Source organism: Prunus avium, chromosome 3 (genome assembly GCF_965620075.1).
Source record: "Prunus avium chromosome 3, drPruAviu1.hap1.1, whole genome shotgun sequence".
Taxonomy (NCBI): domain Eukaryota; kingdom Viridiplantae; phylum Streptophyta; class Magnoliopsida; order Rosales; family Rosaceae; genus Prunus; species Prunus avium.
In genome coordinates, this window is record NC_142286.1 from 28,677,158 (window position 1) to 28,701,237 (window position 24,080).

At 35.3% G+C, this 24,080-nt stretch overlaps 1 protein-coding gene across 1 annotated transcript; it reads left to right on the forward strand.

Moving 5' to 3' along the window:
- The first annotated feature begins 656 nt into the window (after positions 1-656).
- Positions 657-3,434, forward strand: LOC110751040 (cyclic nucleotide-gated ion channel 1-like). Its single transcript, XM_088251122.1, has 8 exons — positions 657-724; positions 840-911; positions 995-1,418; positions 1,524-1,712; positions 1,866-2,188; positions 2,298-2,412; positions 2,562-2,678; positions 2,774-3,434. The coding sequence occupies exons 2-8, from the start codon at positions 874-876 to the stop codon at positions 3,251-3,253; spliced, it is 1,686 nt and encodes a 561-aa protein (XP_088107248.1). The 5' UTR covers positions 657-724; positions 840-873; the 3' UTR covers positions 3,254-3,434.
- The last annotated feature ends 20,646 nt before the right edge of the window (positions 3,435-24,080 follow it).

Sequence of the window (24,080 nt, forward strand, 5' to 3'; positions counted from 1 at the left end):
CGATATCATACTAAACTCACACACACTACACGGATGTTAGGACTCGAACCCAGGACCTTGCCTGAGGGAGTAAATACTCCAAACCACTACACTAGTGGGTCCTTTGCAAAATATTAATTTTTTAAAGAATAGTGCATGGCTAAATTTTTCCATCTCCAACCATGCAAGGTTATATTTTAATGTCATTCATATTTTATTATTTCGAGAAAAACTATGGTACAACACTCATACATACGAGGTTTATTATTATTTCCCACTCGCACTTGAATATTATTAAGGCCTATTAGTCAATTATTAGCAACCCCAAAACAAAGTTTGAGTTGCTTGCTATTTGTTTATTGCTTTTCCCATTTGATTTTGGTGGGTTGAGAGATGGCTTTTGTAACGGTTAGTGAGGACAAACTTGCTTTTGTGATGGTTAGTGAGGAGATGTGAGGACAAATTTTATTATTAGATAAAAAAAGACTTGGGCAAAGGAGAAGACCCGCCAAATTAGTATTGTCAAGTCTTTTATTTATTTATTTGATCACTCGATGTTAAACATGACATTTATAAAACTATAATATGACAGATGTTGATTTAAAAAAGAAGAAATAAAACTATCAAACGATGGCAATAATTTGAGTTATATTAACTTGTCATTGTGCCTCAGATCTGGGTTTCCAAATCAAAAGTGGATGTATTTTCAGTTCGGGCCCCGAGTGCTCTTCCTTTGCTCACTGTTGTAAGTTTCAATATTTGAGAGATACCTCAATTGAAGTTTTCTATACATATACAAGTTAGACAAGATTTATTTTAATTGGGTAATTCTCTAACTTTCACTCTTCTCCATATTTGAGAGAGAGGATATTGCGTCACAAATAAGCTTGAGATATGATCACCCCGGTTGACCAAGTATCAATTCAGTTGAGGTTAATTTCTTTATACCTTCTTCAGCCTGCTTGATTATTTTCATCACTTATATATGCATGTCAAATTGTCGTGTCTTGTTCAGTACTGAACTAGAACAGAGTACAAGTACTACACCAAAATGGCCAGAATTGAAGGAAGTTTTCGAGGCACATGGTCAAAATCACCGTTCAAAATGGGATATGACCTTTGCAGCATCATCTGCATTTGCTGTATTCATTGATCCATTGATCTGTTATGCTCCCGTACTCATCGACGATAGCGCGTGCTACTATTGGGACCAAACGTTGATATGGACATTTTTCGCCTTACGATCAGCCGCAGATCTCTTTTATGCGACGGACATTTTTGTTTTCCTAAGTCGAAGTCATGCTGAGCCATTTGCGACTTCATGGACAAGAATTATTGGCGGTCCTCATACGAAAATTTGTAAAATCTTGAATGGCAGGAAAACACTTAGGTTCTTACGCATTCTGCCTCGCATTTGTGCTGCGCTTCCCATTCTACAGGTAAGATTTTGTACCTAATTAAGACAACTAAGAGAAGAGAAGATAAGCTAGCTAACCAGCCTTTTGGACATATTTATATATTTTTGTTGGTTTAAATGTGTACAGGCAGTAATCCTCACTGGAAAATATACATCCGTTGATAAGACTAAGTTCTTCTATCTAATTCCAATCCAATATACCCTACGGGCTATTAGGCTCTACCGACGGCTCAATCGGAGTTCTAACATAGAGACTTCAGTAAGAAGATTGCTTAAAGCTATTTTGGACTTCCTTCCCTTCATCCTTGCTGCTCATGTAAGTTTCAATCTCATCTCTCATATTTGAAAAAAAAAAAAAAAAAGAAGAATGAAAAACATTTCGATGAACTTCACTTTTTTTTTTCATACTTTTCAAATTTTCGATGAACTGTTGATTATTAACTATCTGCTCTGCTCGTTTGTCCTCCAGCTATTCGGAGCCTTGTGGTACTTTTTTGCTGTGGACCGAAAGATAGTTTGTTGGCAGGAGCATGTCTGTAAATTTGATGATATATGTGGTTGGAAAATACTTGATCATTTCTTCTATTGCAGTAACTTCACTCCAGAAAACAATATGAAGTTCAATATCTCGCTTTTACACAAGTCATGCGCTGTACAAATTTCAGCAAATATGACAAGTTTACCTTTCGATTTTGGTATATATCTATACGCTCTCCAATCTGATATGACAAGCTCAAGAGTTCTTCCAGTGAAGATGCTGCAATGTCTTTGGTGGGGCCTGCGAAATCTGAGGTTTGTAATTTAAGCATACCTAGAATTTTTTTTTTTTAAACTTTTAATTATAACTTTAGATATACATTTGTCAGATATATATTAATTGCTTTTCATTTTATTTTTGCAGTTCTTTTGGTTCAAACCTGCAGACCAGTTTCTTTAAGGATGAAATCATCTTTTCAATTCTGATCTCTATAAGTGGCTTGGCACTGTTTTTGGTATATCTCAATGCAAGGGTGCAGGTTGGTGCATGTTTAAACAATATATATATATATTACTTACAAATTTTCGTATTAATTAATTCTTGTGTGTATATATTTCGTGATATAATTAATTAATCAACTCATCATGAAATTGTTTTTAAAACTAATAATTAAACAAATATGTGCAGGGGTCGCAAAAAATATTAGATCAGCTCAACTTGAGAGAGAAGATGCAAACGATATATCCGCAGATAATAAACCAAATACGTATTATGTGCCATCTCCGCTTGGCTTCACTAAAGAAAGTAAGTAGTTGGGTTAATTTGTTCTGATTCTTTCTATTAATTTGTGTTCAAATTAATAAACTGTACCTAATTAAATATACACATTGGTATGGTAGGTGCCGATGCTTAAAAGTATAGATGAGAAAATGTTACAAGCAATCTGCGAGCATCTTAAGCCGGTAACTTATGGGGAGGATATTTATATCATTCGAGAGGGGGAACCACTTCGAAAGATGCTTTTCATCACGCAAGGCACTGCATTGACCTACACAACCATTAAGGGTGGAACAAATGTTTGCAAGTGCCTTGAGAAAAGTGACTTTTATGGAGAAGAACTTCTAAATTGGGCGTTCAAATTTGGCTCATTTTCTGAGTTACCTAACTCCCCTGCGACTGTTGTATCCCAAACAAAAGTTCAAGCGTTTTCTATTAGGGCCAACCACTTGAAGTCTGTTGTCGCTCAATTTTGGTGGCGTTTTCAAAAGGAGCTTCCTCGTTCTCAGTTGGAGCATATCGCAGCTTCTTGCTTACAGAAATACTGGCGTCATCACATTAAATTAACTAAAAATATAGGATCTAAAGAAAAGAGAGAGTAATAAGTACATGAATGAACCTACTAATAATTCTATGAGTTTGCTTTGGATCTTGTAACACATAACAATTCTTGCCATATTGGGGTTAGGCCTTGTTTCGAGTTTTTTTAGAACTACTTTTCGTTGGCCTTCACCCTTTTTCTATATGTTTATTGTTTTGTCTTGTTTTGAGTTTCTGCTGACCGCTGCTAGGCTAGGTGTGTTGTTCATCAATGATCTTTGTATTTTGAGTAATGCTATTTAGACACACAACATTGACCACCTTAGCTGACCACCTTATGTCGACATGTCGACATTCATTAAATGACATAGCATGACACATCAATTGCCACATAAGGTGGTCAGCTAAGGTGGTCAATATTGTGTGTCTAAATAGCATTACTCTTGTTTTTTTAGCAAAATCTATAGAGAATGCGTACGGATATATAGGGCTACTTGTTTTGTGACGTATACCATATTGTTTTGGGATTTATACTAGTCTATAGAGAAAACTAGATAGAAGCCTTTGAATAATGAAAACTAGATAAAATAAAAGACTTTAAAAAGTATCTTATGTTTCATCAGCGTCAAAAACACAAATTATCTCATGCTATTTCTTTTTCTTGTTTTTGGTTACTCAAAACCTACTATGAATTTTTAATTTGTGGATTCGCTCTCTATGTAATTAACTTAAATCAGTTAAACCCATCATTCAATTGATTTCCTTTCAATTTTTTGTGATAAACTAATAGATAATTGACGAAATAAACATTCTCCAAAGTTTCAATAAAAATTTCTAAGTTTTTCTTACAATTTATGTGGGTTTTATTCAATTTTTACCGATATCGATAATTTCCCAATATTTCCATCGAAATTTTCGTGTTTTTGGACCAGCAATATTTTTGAAACCATCAATATTTTAGTCCTTATTCATTATCAATGTTATAAAAAAAATTTAAAAAAAATAAAAAAGACAAACAAGATAGTCACAATGTCATCATGTCCAATGAACTATTTCCCTTAGAGTAGTCACACACTTGCATCAGAGTCACTGCACTGATGAATAGAGAGTCATCATCCTCCTAATCGAGCAAGCACAAGAGTATGCTAGTGTTGATGTGGATTCATTAATTTCTAGTTGATTATCCTCTTGATTATGAGCAATTTAGAAATCAAGTTGTTGATATACAAAATGTCTCAGACCAATGGGGTCTAGTCCAGTGGAAAAGGGCCTTATGTTAATGTATGCATTTTGAGTATTTCTTTTGGCTTCCCTTGACAATTTTGTAATAGGATTTTTATTGTTTTTATCAAGCTCAAGTTTAGATTAAGAATAGCTTCTCTAGGTGTTCTTAACTAACTTCTATCCTATGAAGGTTCAAGCAAATTGACAAAGGTAAATTGTGCATTGCATCATTGCACTAAATTGATTTCATAAAATGATGACTAGTCATCTGTTTCTGGTATGACTAGTCATCCTTGCTCTGTAGGATTTCCAGCTAGATAACCAACCTTTTTATCCTATTCTCTCTTCTCTCTCTGTTGCCATGTGTCTATTCTGACCTAGGGAATTTTTGTGTGTAAAGGCCAAACAATTCCTCATTTGGTAGCCGTCTCTTTTGTGTGGAAGTTTTGGAAAGTTTTTGTTGCTCTTTCTCTTCTTCCTCATGAGAGAACCATTTCATTTTCATCTATGAGTTTTTCCAAATTATTTTTGAAAAACTGCATTTGAAATTTGAATCTGAATCTAGCTCATTAAAACACTCTATCATTTATATTTAGGTCAGATTCAAGACTGATTTCTTCAAGAGTATGGTTTCTTGAAGAAATTGGTCATTCTCCTTTGAATCCAAATTTGGTTTCTGTCTGAGTTGGAGCTTGCAAGCTAGTGCCATGGGATGAACGAGCTGGAGAAGGAGCTGCCATTGCCATGAAGAACTGAGCTTTAAGTTTTGCTAAGCTGGAGAAGAAGATTGCACAAAGGAGGTATAGCTCATCTTCCTAAATAGATCTAGGTTTTGCTTGAGCTTGCTTGTATTCCTTTGTAAGAATATTTTTCTACTTAGTGGATTGCCTGGTCGGTTGATGACCCCCAGTTTTTCCCAATGGTGGGTTTCTGGGTGAACAAATTCTGATTTGCATTTCTAAAATTTTTCTGGGTTTGTGTTCTTGGTGGTTGACTAGTCATCTTATGAATTCTGGGTTTATGTTCTTGTAGTTGACTAGTCATCATTATCGGTTGTTTGGTGTTTATTTGATTATGTGGATTTCACACACTTTCACCATAGTTGTTCTAGCACAGGGGATGCCTAGATTGACGGGTCCTTCTGAGTGCCTAGGTTGTCACTAGTAATCTTCTAGGGTTGCAGGTACATTGTGGCATGCTATGTGTGTATTCTTGATTGTGTTTGTTTATGACTGGTAGTGACTAGTCATAAGTATATTTGGTCAAGTTTTGTTTAAGTGTCGTAGAAAATTTACCCCTCGTCACCTAAGTACCAATTTCACCTGAACTTGCATACTAGTGATCTCAGGCTTGAATTCCTATAACACATTAGCAGTGTGTGTGAGAAAACCCCCATTCCCCTTCCTAACTTTAGCAACAAAAAAAAAAGGTTACAAAAGATCTCGGCTCTTTAAACTCCCCTTTAGTTCTTGCCAACTTAGATTGCCCTCCGTAAACTTTATTCATACAACCACGTATAGGGGCAACTCTCTCTCTATCTAAAGACCCAATCTAGCTTCCATGGGAATTTCAACATAACCTAAGCTTCCACAAAACTCACAATAGTAATAGTATATCTGTTAAATACCTATGCATATGAGTGTACCTACATTAAGGACTAAAATCAATTACTTCAACTAGTTTTAATAAATAATATATATTCTTATTGAAGGATGAAAATCTAAATACCCATTAACATTATTTCTGATTTTTCCTCCAGTCCATACGAAAAAGAATGTTTTTTACATTATTTTATTATTATTATTTACAGCTGCTATTTACAGTTGATTACATATACACTTTGATAAATTATGCCTTAGATGTGCAAGATGATGATTAAACATAGAATAAATAATTCCTGCAGGCGTGATCCAGTGATAGAATCACTTAGGTACAAGACCATAATAATTAATTAGCTAATGCAAGAATATCACATAAATTGATGATGACTATTTAGGATCATTATAACTAGCCCCAGCTTGTTTACAATATTTAATTCAAAGAGCATTAACTTTACTCTTTCTGCTTGACCCAAAAAACAAAACCTTTACACCTTCTGGGCGGCACTTGAGAAAAGAGAAAGTTCCCTAGCCCTAGCTAGGTCTATGTTTACAATTTATTTTAAAGAGCATTAACTTTACTCTTTCTGCTTGACCCAAAAAAAAAAAACAAACTTGTCTCTTTCTGGCTGGCAACCACTTTCTCTTCACTCAGTTTGGTGAGGTCAGAAAAAACCACGCTACGTGTACTTAATTATTAGAAGAGATAAATAATTTTGAAATGGTGTAAAAAGAAAAGGGTTTTCTAACCCTCCGTTTAGATGAAGGAATTGAAACTTATATAGAATTATAAAATGACGTAATTTAGACTTCCATCATTTCAATTTCTGGCAATTGAATATTTCAGTGTTTGGATTTATGTATGTCGAATTTTGTAAATAACAGAATTTTGTAAATAGCATTATGGAAATTATGAAATGACGCCTATTTTGTCAAAAATTAAACTTGGGAATTTGATGCCTTAATTTCCACGATTTTTTCCACGTGTCATTTATTAAATTTCGTGCTTAAGTTACCAAACAAGGGAACTGTCAATTTCTCCTTTTTAAGTTCTCGACTTTTATCTAAATTCGGAGTTATTTTTCCTCATCTAAACGGAGGTATTTCTTATAAACGCCAAATGTAAAGAATTTAATTATGAGGAATTTTCTTTGGCAAAAATTGTGAGTAATTTTCACTAATAATTGTTTTGTTTGACATGTGTGCAGAAATTATTCTTTTTGTGTTTTCAATAAATTATTTTTACATATATGTGTCAAACAACATGAAGGAAGACTTCTCCGAGGGGATGAGGGTAAGGAGTGTTCATAACCAAACGGCTATTCAAAATGGTATTTAAGCAAAAGAAGAGCGCCAATTCTTCTTACTTAGAGTATCTGCAATCATGCTCTCTATTTTTTTAGTTAAAATTTAGCTAAAAATACTAAAAAGCTATTTTAGGAGCTCTCACTACTACAAAAAGGGCAAAAGACGACCAGTAAACAACGACGGTAGATCAAAAAACCGTCGTTGTTTTTTAAAAGACGACGGTAAACCCGTCGTAGAAACATACTTTAAACACCTAAAAAACGGCACACGTATAGATATTTTGAAACCACGACGCACCAAATTAAAAAAGCGTCGTCTTATTACAAAGGTATTTTCAGAGTTAAAATCTGAACCTAAAAACAACGACTGCATCTATGAAATCACCGCCGTAGAAAGTAAAGACGACGATATAAAAATAAGACGCCGTGTTAATTAATTAATAAACACGACCCAATTTTCTTAGTCAGCGACGCATAAATTCAAAGGAATCTACGACGGTTAATTACAAAAAAAATCGCCGCTTTAAATTAAGTTACCACAACTGTAAATATAAATTTATCGACTTTTTAATTATAATATACTACGACGGTATCCATAACTCTACTGTCGCATAATTGTACTAACCACGACGGTTTGTTAAATTAACGACGTACAAATTTTATGCAATTATTCGTCTATCATTACCAGAATGAACTCTGTTCCTCATCATAATCGAACCAGAATGAACAAAGGCAATGTTTTAGAAGTGGATGATGTGCCAATTACTCTCACAAGGAGTTTGAGGGCAAGAAGCTTGTCTCAGCCGCCAAGGAAGGTCTCAAGCTTGATGAGAGTGAAGACGAGGCAAAGAAGAAGGAAGAGTTGAAGGAGAAGTTTGAGGGACTCTGCAAGGTTGTGAAGGATGTTTTGGGTGACAGAGTGGAGAAGGTTGTGGTGTCTGACCGTCTGACCGTGCTGGACTGCCAACATGGAAAGAATCATGAAGGCTCAGGCCTTGAGGGATAACAGAGCGGCTGGGTACATGTCGAGCAAGAAGACCATGGAGATCAACCCAGAGAACCCCATCATGGAGGAGCTGAGAAAGAGGGCTGATGCAGACCTTGTTCTCCTTCTGTGCAGAAAGACAATTTTTTAGATGATGTGTGCGTGTTTGTGTCTTTCAGATACACAAACGCGCCCACACATCAACATCCAAACTGAAAAATGAAAGCGAGATGAGACAGAGAGGTGATGTGCCTCCAGAGAATTGAGAAAAAGTTGAAACCCTAATTGAAAAATGAAGACGACAGAAAGACAGAAAACCCATTATTTATAAACAAATCTTATATACCACGTCGGTGTTTTAAAATATCGACGTTTATATATAACATACACGTCGTTTAAATTTAAAATAAGGTCGTATAAATTATTTAACAACGACGCTATATAAAAACGACGTTGTAATTTTTTGGAAAATTAATTTATTGTGTAATTAAAAAAATTACACGTCGGTATGAGTAATTAAAACGACGTGGTATTAATTTTTAACGTCGTTATTATTGAATATAAGGTCGTTTGGTAAATTGGAAAATGACGATTCATCTTTTTTGAAGAAACATGCGTCGTGTAATTCGATTTCAAAACGTCGTTTCATTAAAACATACCGTCGTTGAAAGTAATATTATAGGGCAGTGTTAACAATAGCGCCGTATAATGTATCATACTAGAGCGCATACTATTAATAGCGTCGTTGTTATGAAAAGGTTTTTTATTATTTTAAACTTTTCGCCTTCCTGACCCATACTTGCATTGGTTCCAAACCCGAGAAAAACTTTCAAGCTTTTCTCATTTTTCATTCTCCAAGAACTGTTTCAAACTTTCAAGCTTATCTCCTCTTCGTCTTCATCTCTGAACTGAAACACCAAACTCCAGAAGAAAGCTTTCATCGCAAGCAAAGGGTAAGCATTTCTGGAAGGATTTTTGTTCCTGTTTTGCATGCGCATATCATTTTCGTTTTTTTAAATCTTTTTACATTTTTTCTTTCCAAGTTTGATAAAATTTGCAGACAAAGACGAAAAGTTTCCAAGTTTGAACACTACTCTGGTTCTTTTACTTCAACTAAATAAGACGACGGTGGCTTATTATTTACGTGGTTAGATTTATAGACCACGACGGTTCGTCAGTCACCCTAGCGTCGTGTGAAAGTGTTCGTCGTTGTTTTTTAAAATGATATCCTTTTTTTGTTTTTGATTTTTAAGGATATCATTTTAAGTTTCCAAGCTTTCATCGCATGTTTGATTTCTCTGAACAATGGTTTTTGTTTCGAAAATCTTTTTAATTATTTTTCTGCTAAAAATATTTTACGTTGTTCCTAATTTGTTTTTGTGGTATAGACGACGGTATATTAATATTTACGTCGTTTTATTTTCAATACCACGGCGAATGTTTATTATTAACGTCGTTGTAATATTTAATACTCTGTTTTAATTATATCATAAGACGTCGGTTGTTTATTATTGACGTCGTTGTAATATTTTATCACGTCGGTGATTAATTACCGTCGTGTAAAATTATTATTACGTCGTTTGTTTTGTTCTTACGTCGTTTGAAATATTATAATACGTCGTAGTTTATAAATAATCGTCGTGGTTTTTCTTAATTTCACTGATATATTTTCACTTGCAGGTTTAATTTGTCTGTAACCATGGTTTCTCAATCCCAAAGTAAGGAGTCTGGTTTGAAAAAAAATGAATCCTCGAAGAAGGAGCTTAGAGTTGTAAATCCTCAAACCAAGGCCTCGAAGAAGATGAAGTTTGTTTCATCTTCTGAGACAGAACCAGCCAGCACGGCAACTATTTCTGAGGAGGCAAAGTTAGGTCGAGGTATGAGCACAATGCCCCGTGTTGTGCAGAGAAAAATTCAGAAAATCAAGCCTGTTGTTGAGTACAATGAAGAAGGGAAACCTTATGGCCGTGCACATAATGAGATGCAGTCCTACATTGGTGTGTTGGCACGCTCCAGAGTCCCACTTGTGGACAAGAAATGGGTTCAAATATCCAAGGATATAAAAGAGCAGATTTGGGAAGCCGTTGACATGGCTTTTGTGGTTGGTAAAGGGGGCAAGCAAATGGTGCTATCTTCTGCCGCCAAGAAATGGAAAGATTTCAAGTCCACACTAACGAGGTTTCATATCCTTCCATTCATCAAGGAGCAGGATAGATTAAGGCAGCCCCCTGAAACATACAAATTCATAGAGAAAGCTCAATGGGATGCCTTTGTAGCTTCAAGGTTATCTAAAGAATTTGAGGCTGTGCATGAAGAACAATCACAGAGGAGGGAGAAACTCGAGTACAATCATCGATTGTCTCGAAAAGGATATGTTGGTTTTAAGGAGGACTTGAAGGAAATCATGCCTGGGGTAGATATTGATCGATCTACCTTATGGAAAAAAGCAAGAGAAGACAAACATGGTAACATCCCGGATCCAAAGACTGCAGAGAAAGCAAAATTAATTGTAAGCCTACTCACTCTGTTTTAAAAATTTTATTACGTCTGCTGTTATATTTTTCCGTCGTGTGAAAAGTTTTACTACGTCGAAATATTTTAAAAGGCGACGTTAAAGGTCTGAATCTGGAATCCATGCTCTGTTTTTTGTAATTATATCATAAGACGTCGGTGTATTATTATTGACGTCGTGTTAATATATTAATAACGTCGGTATTTAGTTAGCGTCGTCTTAAATATTATATTACGTCGATTGTTATGTTATTGAGTCGTGTGAAATATTATATTACGTCTATTTTTTATAAATAACCGTCGTTTGTTTCCTTATTCTGACTTTTTATTATGTCTTTTTGTTAGGATGATTTGCAAAAGCAAGTCTCTGAAGGCACAATTTCTCTGTCAGGATCCAATGATGTTTTGACAATGGCTTTGGGTCCCGAGCATCCAGGAAGAGTTAGAGGTGTAGGGGCTGGGGTTTCCCCTAAGCAATACTTCAACTTACCTAGACAACAGAAGGTTAGGTTTGCTGCTCAATTGAAGGAAAGTGTAAGACTTGTCCTTCAAGAAGAGACTTTGAAAATGGAGGCTAGATCAAGGGAAGAGAGTTTAAAGATGGAGGCTAGGACGAAGCAATTGGTAGAAGCTAAGAGGGAAAATTTGCTGAGTCAGCTTTCAAAAATCATCCCCAATTTTGATCCAAGCCTGCTGAAACTGAATACATTGCCCCAAATCCAAGGGCAAAGTCCCAAAAATCCAATGTCTGACAAAGCAAGCTGTTCTGGGGCACTTGATGTTAGAGCCCTACAATTTGAGGAGGATACTGCCAAGAATGGGGAACAGCAGGAGGAAATGGTAACGTCTTTGAACTTTGAATTTTCTGTTTCTCTGTTTATATTTACCGTCGTCTGTTAATGTTTACCACGACGGTTTATTTATTTGTTTTAATTTTTCTACAATGTCATTTATATATTTCTTTATTTCTTATAACAGAAATCAGGGGAAGTTGAAAAGAGAGTAGAAGGAAAGATACTTGAGATAGTTGAACAGGTAAATTCTCATAACTTTGCTTTTTTCAATTTTTTTTTTCAATAAAGGAATTACCACGACGTTTAATGAATGTTACACGTCTGCAATTATTTAATTGAATGTTTAAATTGTTGTACAAGCTTAGATACCGTCGTAGTATATGAAATACCACGACGTTTATTATTTACCGTCGTGTGATTAAATATACACGTCTGTAATTATTAAATACCGTCGTTTGTTATTATTACCACGACGGTTTAATTTAATTTTTTTACTTCTTTTTTTTTGCCCTTTTTGTACTATGTCTTATATATATTGAGTTTATTTCTTATAACAGAAATCTGGGGATCGTGAAAAGATTGAAGAAAAGAAAGATGAAAAGGTAAATTCTCTTAACTTTGCCTTTTTCATTTCTTTTTCAATTTTTAGACGTCTATATTTTCTTTCAACCATCGTTTGTTTTAATTGAATGTTTAAATTATTGTACAATCTTTCTTATATATATATCTCTTTATTTATTAAAACAGCAATCCAGTGTTGGAGAAAAGAAAATTGAAAAGGTAAATTCATTAATTATGAATTTTGCATTTGAATTAGACGTCGGTTTTATTTAAACGACGTAATAAAGTATTCATTACGACGGTATTTTGTTACCGTCGTGTAACTCATTTTAAGACGACGTTTTGTTATTTAAACTGTCGTTTTTATTTATTTACCACGTCACTTATGTTGCTTTATTTGTTCAAACAGAGTACTGAAGTACCAGATTATACAAAGCTGGAGTTGCCATCTTCTTTACAATCCCTTTGTAGTTATGTTGAATCGACACTAAAGCCTCAGGAGAAGGCTATGAGCTTTATGATTGAGAAGGAGGTGTTTGGCATAGATCGTAACACCTTCGTCTTGCATGAAGATATTACCCAATTTGCTGGCATGGAAGAAATTGGGGCTACTGTCGTTGCAATATATATGAGGTTTGTCCTTATCAAATATTCATTTGACACTCTCCTTTTGTTTAAAAAAAAAAAACACTCATGGTTTCAATTCATATATTTAGGTGCCTGTTTGATCATCTGAAAGCTGCAAATATGGTGAATATGGTTGGCTTTATAGACCCTGCTCTAGTTAGTGCTGACGCTGGTTCATTAACTGAAAGATCACGTCTCGTAGCCAATCTTCTTCAAAAAACAGATGGTGAACAGATTTTCCTGATGCCTTACAATCCAGGGTTAGTCTCCAAAACAAAAAACAGGATTTTGTTTGTATGATGCTCTGCATATAACACTATTTAACCTTTATATTTATTTTGTGCAGCCGTCATTGGGTCTTGATCATTGTAAGAGCAAAGAAGGAAACCGTATATTTTCTGGATCCACTGCCTGGAAATCGGTTTGTGGATGAGGACGGGAAAAACATTGTGAACTCTGCTCTAAAAATGTATAATACACACATAGGCAGAGTAGGCCGTAAAACACCTCTCTGGAAAGCTCTGCCCGGCACTCCAAAGCAACCAAGCAGTGTAGAATGCGGGTATTATGTCATGCGCTTTATGAGAGACATCATAAAGGATACTTCCCTGGAATTTGAGAAGATGGTAAGAAGAAAATTTTCAGATTTATTTTTATGTGGGTTTTTATATTATCAACGACGGTAAATTAAAAATACCGTCGTTGAATATATATACTATGTCGGTGAATGAATAATAGCGTCGTCTGTGAGATTAATCTTTGTTTATGGACTGCAGTTTGCCAAAGGAAAGGATCAAGCGCCATACCCCCAAGCTGCCATTGAAGAAGTTAGGAAAGAATGGGCAAAGTTTGTGTGTGTTCATATGGAGTAGAGGAATTTTAGCCTACTTAAACATTTTTATAAAATGTACAAATTTTGTTAGAATTAGACAAGTTTTTGTACAAAATTGGTTAGAATTCGCAAGTTTTTGTTGAAATCAACGTCCCTGTAAATTTGTTGAGGTTTTCATGTTGTGAAAAACCGTAGTTTGTTCAAAAAGACATTGTATACACATAACAACGTCACAGTTTTTAAAAAAGCGACGTAAGAGGTTTTTCAAACGACGCTCTTGGTTCTATAGACGACGTTGTTTTTTTGATATTAGATGGCGAGAAGTTAAGAGTTGTGGTCGTGGAAAATATTTTGTACGTCGTTTTATGTGCAAAAATGGTCATGGTTTAGAATTTAAACGACGTTTTGTTTTAAAATTAAGTCGTTTATAATAATTTAAAACGTCGTTAATTTATTAACGCCGACGTGGTTTGTGGGTTTTATTCATAATATTTTATTCCATTTCATTCAAATATTCATAATAAATTGAAAATAAATCCAAAAAATGCAACGTCAACTCCTATGAAGTCATTGAGATATTTTCTTCCCCCTTAAGCTTTAAAAAATTAAGTTTGAGTTATACAAATTTAAAATTACCACCAAAAAGAAAAATGTTTTCACGAGTCACAACATCACTTATACTTTAATGGTTTAGGGTTTAGGGTTTAGGGTTTAGGGTTTAGGGGGATGAAGGTTTATTTTTGGGGTTTAGGGTTTATGGTTAATATATATTAGGCCCTAAAACCATAAATCCTTTTCTATAATTATTTAAAAATATATATATAATTTATGGTTTATATTTTATGGTTTAGGGTTTAGGGTATAGATGTCATATTTAACGACGGTTTTATTGTTTTCCGTCGATGATTTACGAAGAGCGCATTTCTAAACCTTGGTTTCTTTAAAATGACGTTGTACACACATAACAACGTCATAGTTTTTACCAAGCGACGTAAAAGGGTTTACAAACCGTCGTATTATAAATTTATAACGACGGTAAATAATTCATAACTGACGTAGTTATCACAACTGCCGAACGACTGTATTTTAATAAACCGACGTGGTTACTTTGGGGTTCTGAAAACGACGTCGTTCTCTTTTTAATACTCGCCAAGTGACTTTTGGATTTCCGATGTAGTTATGACGGCGCTTGTTTATCTAAACGGACATTGATTATTAAAATATGACGTCGCTATGTATATTAGAACCGACGTTGTACTTATATAATTTGTTTAAATATGATTTTTTCACGCGTTTTTTAACTCTCAGTTTTCAATTAGGGTTGCAGAATGATTCCTCACAAGAAATTGTCTTTCTGAAAGCAAATGGGTTTGCAGAATGATTCCTCACAAGACCAAGCATGGGTTTGCTACATCCTCCTGTGTAGCAAGGGTGGAACCAGCTTTAGAACCTGCATGGGTTTGCAGACGCACAACCCACAACAGGATCTAAGGCTGGTTCCCCCCTGCTACACAGGAGGATTGAAGTTGATCACTGTGGAAAAGGGGACTACAATGTAACCAGGAATCGAGGAGTGAGTTTTTCACACTTTGTTGATTTTGATTTTCTGAAATTATTAGATATTCATCTGTGGCTGTGCAGGAGCTTGAGAACAAGAGGAAGGAGAGGGCCCAGCTTGCATATGAGAGGAAGAAACAGTTGAACAAGCTGAGGGTGAAGACAGAAAAGAAACCACGATGTATTTGCCAAATTTGTGTACATATATTGTGTAAATATTGATCAATATTTAACACGAAGAGATTTGCCTTTTAAGATGAAAATGTTGTTGAGGATTGAGAATTAAATTTTGTTTTGTGTTAAGAAAGATATTACCAAAATAAAAGAAAAATTAATTAATTTTAAAAAGCTATAAAAATAAGACGGCGGTTTACAGAGAAGGCAGACGTATAAATTGAAAAAATACGACGGTAATTTGAACTTAGGACGTGGTAAATAAACACGACAGTAGTGTTGTAGGTACCGTCGTAGTATGCTCCAAAATAATAAGTCGATAAATTAATCTCTCGCGTCATGGTATATTATTTAACACGTCGTTTTTTGTAATATACCGCGTGTATTAATTACATATACATGTTTAGGTTGTGGAAAATGGTTTGTACGTCGTTTTCTGTGTAAAAATGGCCATGGTTTTAACTTTAAACGACGTTTGTTTAAAAATTACGTCGTTTATTATAATTTAAAACGTCGTTAATTTATTAACGCCGACGTGGTTTGTGGGTTTTATTAATAATATTTTATTCTATTTAATTCAAAATATTTATAATAAATTGAAAATAAATCCAAAAAATGCAACGTCAACTCCTATGAAGTCATTGAGATATTTTCTTCCCCCTTAAGCTTTAAAAAATTAAGTTTGAGTTATACAAATTTAAAATTAAAACCAAAAAGAGAAATGTTTTCATGAGTCACAACATCACTTATACTTTCATGGTTTAGGGTTTATATAAATTTAGAAAAGGGATTAGGGTTTAGGGTTTTATGGACGAGATATTTTAGGACATAAAACCCTAATCCCTTTGGAGAAATTATTTTAAAAAAATATATATATATATATATAATTGTGGTTTTATTTATTAGGGTTTAGGGTTTAGGTTATATTTGTCTATTAGGGTTTAACGACGGTAGTTTGGTTTTGCGTCGTAAGGATATTTACAACGACGTCATTTTTAAAATAAGTGTCATGTTTAGGTTGAACTTTTAACGACGATTGTGTTTTTGTTTCCGTCAATGTTTTTTAAAAAGCGCGCTTTCTAAAAATTTCACCTCGACCTAAAATTTTCAGATTTCGCTCTAACTCTTATACAAGTTGCCAAAATTTCTGTGTCCTAAAACATTTCGCTCCGCTCTCTCACTTCAACTCTAATTCAAAGTTGGTCTCTCCGTCGAATCCAAGTTGGCCAAGTTTACAACTCCGTCGAATCCAAGTTGGCCATAAGCTGTGAGCTCTGCCTACCTGTAAGTGCAAACCCTAATCTCATGCTTGTAAATTCATTGAATGATATTCAGTTCTGTGGTAAAGGGTTTTGTGATGTTTTAATGTTGTCGACGGTATGGGTTAATGGATTTAATGTTTAGGGTTTAATGTTGTCGGATCTTTTAATACTCTCTGTTATTATGAATCGGGAATGGATTTAATGTTTTCATGCTTAGTATATGTTGGTTTCGTGCTTAGTATTAATGTATATGTTGTGTTCTGAATATATTCTGGGTTCTTGAAAATAAACTGGGATTTCGAAATCTTTTTTATGCATACGACGACGCTTGTTTTAACAAACCGTCGTCTATAAAAATATACCACGACGCTTGTTTTAACTACCGTCGTGGTTCAAGTTCGCTGGCGTCTGTTTCTTGCTAGCATTAGACGACGTTTTTTTAAAACCCGTCGTCTATATATGTGTAAAACGTCTGTTGTTGTTAAAAAACCGTCGTCTGTTTACTATATTATTTGCTATTAAAACCTTATATAATCTGCTATAGTGATAGTCATTGCTTGTCTTTTCACCTTATATATGTTGTGTTCTGAATATATTTTGGGTTCTTGAAAATAAACTGGGATTTCGATATCTTTTTATGCATACGACGATGGTTTTTTTAACAAACCGTCGTTTGTAAATATATACCACGACGCAGTTTTTAACTACCGTCGTGGTTCAAGTTCGCTGGCGTCGTTTCTTGCTAGCATTAGACGACGTTTCTTTTCAAACCCGTCGTCTATATATGTGTAATACGTATGTTGTTGTTTAAAAACCGTCGTCTGTTTACTCTATTATTTGCTATTAAAACCTTATATAATCTGCTATAAGTGATAGTCATTGCTTGTCTTTTCACCTTATTATAGATAATAGGATATAGTGTCGGAGATGGATAAGTCATGGATGCACTCGGATAGAAGATCGAAGGCATATGAGTTAGGGGTGGAAGCATTTTTGCAATTTTCTGTAGAAAATCTTCTAACTACAACGCATATCCGTTGTCCATGTGTTAAATGTGCGAATTTGAAATTGTTTGGGGTTGGAATTATAAGGGATCACTTATACTTTAATGGAGTTGACCAAAGCTATAAGAATTGGACATTTCATGGAGAACCTTGGGAACCAATTGCAACTAGTAATGCTAGTAGAAATGTTGAAGAAGATGATGACCATAGTAGGTACAGTTTTGTGTCTGAAGAAATAGAGATGGATGATAATGATTTTGGTGATTTTGGATCCGATCCTTATGAGTTTGCTAATGTGATTGGGGATGGAGATCAACCATTGTACCCTGGTTGTAGAAAGTACACCAAGTTATCGGCATTAGTGAAGTTGTATAATTTGAAGGCAAAACATGGGATGAGTGATGTATGTTTTATAGAATTATTGATACTTCAGGGCGAGTTGCTTCCAGAAGGAAATACAATACCGGCCTCTTTGTATGAGGCAAAAAAGACTTTGTGTGCATTGGGGCTGAGTTATGAGAAAATCCACGCATGCCCCAATGATTGCATCTTGTATAGGAAGGAGTATGAAGATTCAACTAATTGTCCTACTTGTGGTATCTCAAGGTGGAAGGAAACCAAAGATGGATTCTTGAAAGAGGGTGTGGCAGCGAAGGTGTTGTGGTATTTTCCTCCAATTCCAAGGTTTAAAAGGATGTTTCAATCACATGAGACAGCTAAGAATTTGACTTGGCATGCTGCTAGAAAATCAATTGACGGTCAGATGTCTCATCCGGCGGATTCCCCGTCTTGGAAACTTGTTGATGATAAATGGCCCGAGTTTGGTAATGAGCCGAGAAACTTGAGATTGGCTCTTTCATCTGATGGATTCAATCCCCACAGTTCTCTAAGTAGCAGATATAGTTGCTGGCCAGTTATCTTAGTTACATATAATCTCCCACCATGGCTGTGCATGAAACGAAAGTTCATGATGTTGACTTTATTGATTTCCGGTCCTAAACAACCCGGAAATGATATAGACGTCTACTTGGAGCCTTTGATTGATGATTTAAAATCTTTGTGGGATGGGATTAGAGGAGTGTATGATGCACACATAGGAGAATATTTTACACTCGGAGCTGCATTACTGTGGACCATTAATGATTTTCCCGCCTATGGAAACTTATCTGGTTGTGTTGTTAAAGGATATAAAGCTTGTCCAATATGCGGCGATGATACACCTAGTCATAGGTTGAAAAATGGCCACAAAATTTGTTACATTGGGCATAGAAAATGGTTACCAATTAATCATCCATATAGAAGGCAACGTGCAGCTTTTAATGGGAAACCTGAATATGGCACGCCTTTGGAGCCATTAAGGGGAGAAGAAGTGCTGCATATGGTTGAAGATATTAATTACATATGGGGATCGAAAAAAGGGGGAGGTGGAGGTGAAAATGATGGTGACAGAATTTGTTGGAAGAAGAAGTCAAAATTCTTTGATCTTGAGTATTGGAAATACCTTCCAGTGAGGCATGTCCTCGATGTTATGCACATTGAGAAGAATGTTTGTGATAGTATCATTGGTACATTGCTGGAGATCCCTGGAAAAAATAAAGATGGGATTGCTGCTCGGTTAGATTTATTGAACATGGGGGTCAAAACTGATTTGCAACCCGAGTATGGAGAAAGAAGTACTTGTTTGCCTCCAGGGCCTTGGAATTTGTCAAGAGCAGAGAAGAGAGCGGTTTGCAATTCTTTCTATGGTATGAAGGTCCCTGAAGGTTATTCTTCAAATATAAAAAATCTTGTATCTTTACAAGATTCAAGACTTCTTGGCCTTAAATCACATGATTGTCATACCTTAATGCAACAATTGCTCCCTGTGGCAATTCGTTCTGTTTTGGAGAAGCCTGCAAGGTATGCAATAACTCGTTTGTGCTTCTTCTTCAATGCTATATGTGCAAAGATGGTTGATGTTTCCAAGCTAGATAAGTTGGAAAAAGATGTAGTAGTTACTTTGTGTTTGCTTGAAAAATACTTTCCACCTTCATTCTTCGATATCATGGTTCATCTAGTAGTACATCTTGTTAGAGAAGTTCGTCTATGTGGGCCAGTTTATTTTAGATGGATGTATCAGTTCGAAAGATATATGAAAGTTCTAAAGGGGTATGTTCAGAACCGTACTCATCCCGAAGGTTGCATTGCGGAGCGTTATATAGCTGAAGAAGCTGTAGAATATTGCACTGAACATTTATCTGATATTAGTACAATTGGAGTGCCATCAAGTCAGAAGATAGGAGTTTCAAAGCCATTATCAGGTTGCACAGTGAGCTTAGTTGATCGGGACCTGTTGAACCAAGCACATCTATATGTCTTGGAGAATACGGAGGAAGTTCTACCTTATATCGAGTATGAGTTTTATTCCTTAAGTTTCCATTTTAAATTATTCCTTATGTTTATCTTATATGTTTGGGACCGTAATGCTTGAATTTTTCGTGTCATGTAGGGAACATATGATCCACATCAAGGCCGCTTATCCAAAATTTAGAAAGAGAACAAAGTGGCTGCAAGATAAGCACAAGTGCACTTTCATTCAATGGCTACACTTCAAGGTATATGTTATTCAATAACATATTGGACTTTTAATTTTCTTCTTTCTATGTTAGATTGAATTAAGATATGATTAATTTGCAGGTTCAAAGTGAACTTGATGAGGGAGGCAATCATGGGGTATCAGAAAATTTAAGGTGGCTAGCAGCTGGTCCAAACATGGCAGTGCCATTATATAGGAGCTATCTTATTAAAGGTGTTAAATTTAACATCAAGGCACAAGATGATGTGCGGACAGTTCAAAATAGTGGAGTTTATTTACTTGCACATACCATGCAAGTTGCTAGTGCCAAGGATAAAAACCCAATTCTCTCAAATATGGGTTTTTATGGTGTCATTCAAGAAATTTGGGACCTTGACTACCAAAAGTTTACAATCCCAGTCTTTAGGTGCGATTGGATAGATAGTACTTCCGACCTTGTAGTCGACGAACTTGGATTTACCCTTGTAGATTTGAGTAAAATTGGACATAGGAATGACCAATTTATTTTGGCTTCTGTTGCGTAGATTTAGCTCCACCAAAATGGATTAAGCTGCATCCTCAACTTGTGATACTCGCAAGTGCACGAACCGTTGGTAGTATAGCATATGAAAGTGCGAGGTCGATTCCACAGGGATTGGTGATTGAATGATCCAATTTAGTTTCCCTACACAAAATAGAAACAAAAACAAAGAACATAAAACAAGGAAGAAAGAAATAAGTAACTCAAGCAAATAAGTTCCCAAGTTCAATTTAGATTAATGGATTGATTCTAGCTAAAGTATGATTAAGCCATGGTGTGTGGTCATAACCTTGTGTTCCTAATTCCCTAATTTGATCATTTGTTGTCTAACCTAAAATTAAGCATTAGGAACCCATTAAGCATAGAAGAACATTTTAAACAACCAAGTATGTATCTAATCCCTGTTGTCGAATGTCCATACATACTCTTCCTATTCATAGTTCAATTCGAATTAAAGCATGGTGTATACTCTTAATTCAAACCAAGATAGCTAACATGCAAGCCTAAATGGTGATCAATCATTCAAACTAGCATATTAACTTATAAGCATAATGAATAAGAACAAAAACCATAATTGAAACTTGGAAACTAATTCAACTTGAAAACTTAAGAAAAGAATTTACATAACAAAGAAAAATAAATTACAACTAAGAAAACATTAAGGAAACTAAGAGAACTTTGAGGAAGAAAGGAAGTGTTTGAGAACTTTGAGGAGGGAGAAGAAAGTGTTTGGGAACTTTAGAGAATTTTGGAAGAACATGTGTTTGAGAGCTTTGAGGATTTTGGAAGGGAATGTGTTTAAGACATGGGGAATTTGGAAGAGAGTGTTTGAGAACTTGGAGGATTTGGAGAAGAAAGTAGAGAGGTGTTTTGAGAGCTTTGTGGATTTTGGAAGAGAGTGTTTAGGAACTTTGAGAATTTGGAAGAGAGTGGTTGAGAACTTGGAGGATGTTTGTGAACTTGGAGAATTTGAGAACTTAGGGAAGGAAGAGAAATGTGTTTGTGAAGTGTTTGAGACATGGAGACTTTTGGAAGAGAAGGGAAGTAGAGAGATGTTTGAGAACTTTGAGGATTTTGGAAGAACATGTGTTTGAAAGCTTTAGAGAATTAGAAGAAGAGAAAGGAAAAGTGTTTGATATTTAGTACAAAGAAAATTTAATAGAATGATCTTATTACAACAATTGAGAACTACAAAGGGAAACTAAGAGAATTTGAGGGAGAGAAGGGAAGGGAGCTCTAGAGAAGTGTTTGAGAGCTCCCCCCCCTTGGGGTGTTTTTACAAGCTTAGAGAACTTCCCTATTTATAGGCCTAGGGGAAGTGAAAATCTGAATTCAATATGGCTAATGCATACAACACTTGTTTTATAAAATCTGAAATGGTTGATGCACTTGTATTAGAAAATCTAAATTGGGTGATGCACTTGTATTAGAAAATCTTGAATTGGTTGATGCACTTCACCAATAGATCCCACCAGCATCCCTAGCTCATCTTCATGTCACCATGACCAAGCTTCCAACCAGAAATGATAGCTCATACCTAGCTCACCATGACCAAGCATCCAACCAGCACATGCTGAGGTCAGCATGACCAGCAACTTCAAGGGCTTACAACTTGGGCTTCTCTTAATCAAATTAAGACTTTAAGCACTCAAACTTGAAGTTCAGAATGTCTTCTTTCCAGCCATATATCATTTGGGCCAATCCAAGGTCGGAGGAGGAAGTTAAGGCCAAAACAAATTGCTAACTCATTTTGCGCGCTGATAAGATCCATCCTGAGCATGGTTCTGTGTTTGCTAGGTAACGGACTCCAGATTTATCCAATGGGGCTGAATTTTGGATATGTTATAGGACACACCAATTGGAACAACTTTCATGAAGAATGTGGCCTCATTCGAGCTATGTAGGTTGTTGAAACAAAGCTTGCAATATGACCTACGGAACTGGACTGGCAGGGGGCTGTAGCCAAAATGAGTTTGTCTTTAAGCTCTTCATCCATTCATCCAAATTAGGCCTTAACATGCTTGAATTGCATGAATTATGCTCTCTAAAGCCATCATTATTACCTAAAGCTCAATGAACTGAAAGATAAACACAAAAAGGATTAAAAGCACAAGTTTAACTAAAAAACATAACCAAATCATAAGCTAGAAGGGTAAGAAATAATATACAATTATGAACCGATCAAATACCCCCAAACCTAGATTTTGCTAGTCCTCGAGCAAAACAACACAAAACAAAGTTAAAAACAAAACTAGAAGTTAACTAAACCACTTTCGTAGGTAACTCGATTGCATTTAGCATATGCAACAAGCCTTTAAACCTCTAGGCATCCCTAGTAGGAGGAGTTGTGTCTCCTGAGGGTTTAACAGATACGATACCCACAAACGTTTTACTGACTCTGTAAAACAAAGTAATTAGAAAACTTAAAGATTGTTAGTCCTTAAGCAAAACCAAAAACAAAAACAAACACAAAAACACAAAGAACTTAAAACAATTTTTCCGAACATTTTCTGAAAAGAAATGACTCATGCACATGACTTAAACGTTTTAACAATAAAAGCTCAATTTTTAGACATTATTTACAAAGCGGCAAAGTTCTAAACACAATATGCTCAAAGTGTAGTAGTGTGATAGCCAAATGCAACAAATTCCCCAATCTTAGTTTTCACACAATTTAAAAAATCATACAAAGCATAAGTTCAACTTCAAATCTCACCAAAGTTGTCCTCTCACAAATGAATCACTCAGAAGAGGGCTATAATGCACACTCAGTTATAAACATGAGAATAGAGTTAAACCATAAGGGACTTAACTCGCAATAGAAATATGAAGAACTTGCATTAATATGATCTCAAGAAGGATGTCAAACACTTAAAAGTAGAAAAATGAATGCAATTCAACCACATGACATTTAAGATCAATTTAGGTCTTTAACATGGGTTGTAATGGGGCCAAGGGTGTAAGGTGAGTAAGAAATGAAGGATATGGATAATACAAAGTCCAAGGAACTCGCAATGCAAGAGCATAAAATAATTGTTTACAAGACTTCGAATCATCACGATTAGATTTTTTTCTTTTACCTGATCAAAACTCCTTATACCCTTCATTTACATTGATTCACTCCTTTCCTGAACAACCACCAATTTATTTTGAAGGCCCAAAAATGAAATTTCATTCAACCACCACTTAATCACAACTTTTCTCTTTTCTTTCACCAATTGTGTGAATTTTTTTTTTTTCTTCGAAATTCCCAAACTTAGTATGAAAAACACATCCCAATTAAAGCTCATGAGTTCTTTAGAAAGGTAAATATTTGTTTTTCAGGCTAAGGCGAGGAAATATAATTGGTTAAATGAAA

Coding starts and splice junctions, on each gene's coding strand:
- LOC110751040 (XM_088251122.1), top strand. CDS start 874: ATGATCACCCCGGTTGACCAAGTATCAATTCAGTTGAG. Junction 1,419..1,523: donor CTGCGCTTCCCATTCTACAG/GTAAGATTTTGT, acceptor AAATGTGTACAG/GCAGTAATCCTCACTGGAAA. Junction 2,679..2,773: donor GCTTGGCTTCACTAAAGAAA/GTAAGTAGTTGG, acceptor TTGGTATGGTAG/GTGCCGATGCTTAAAAGTAT.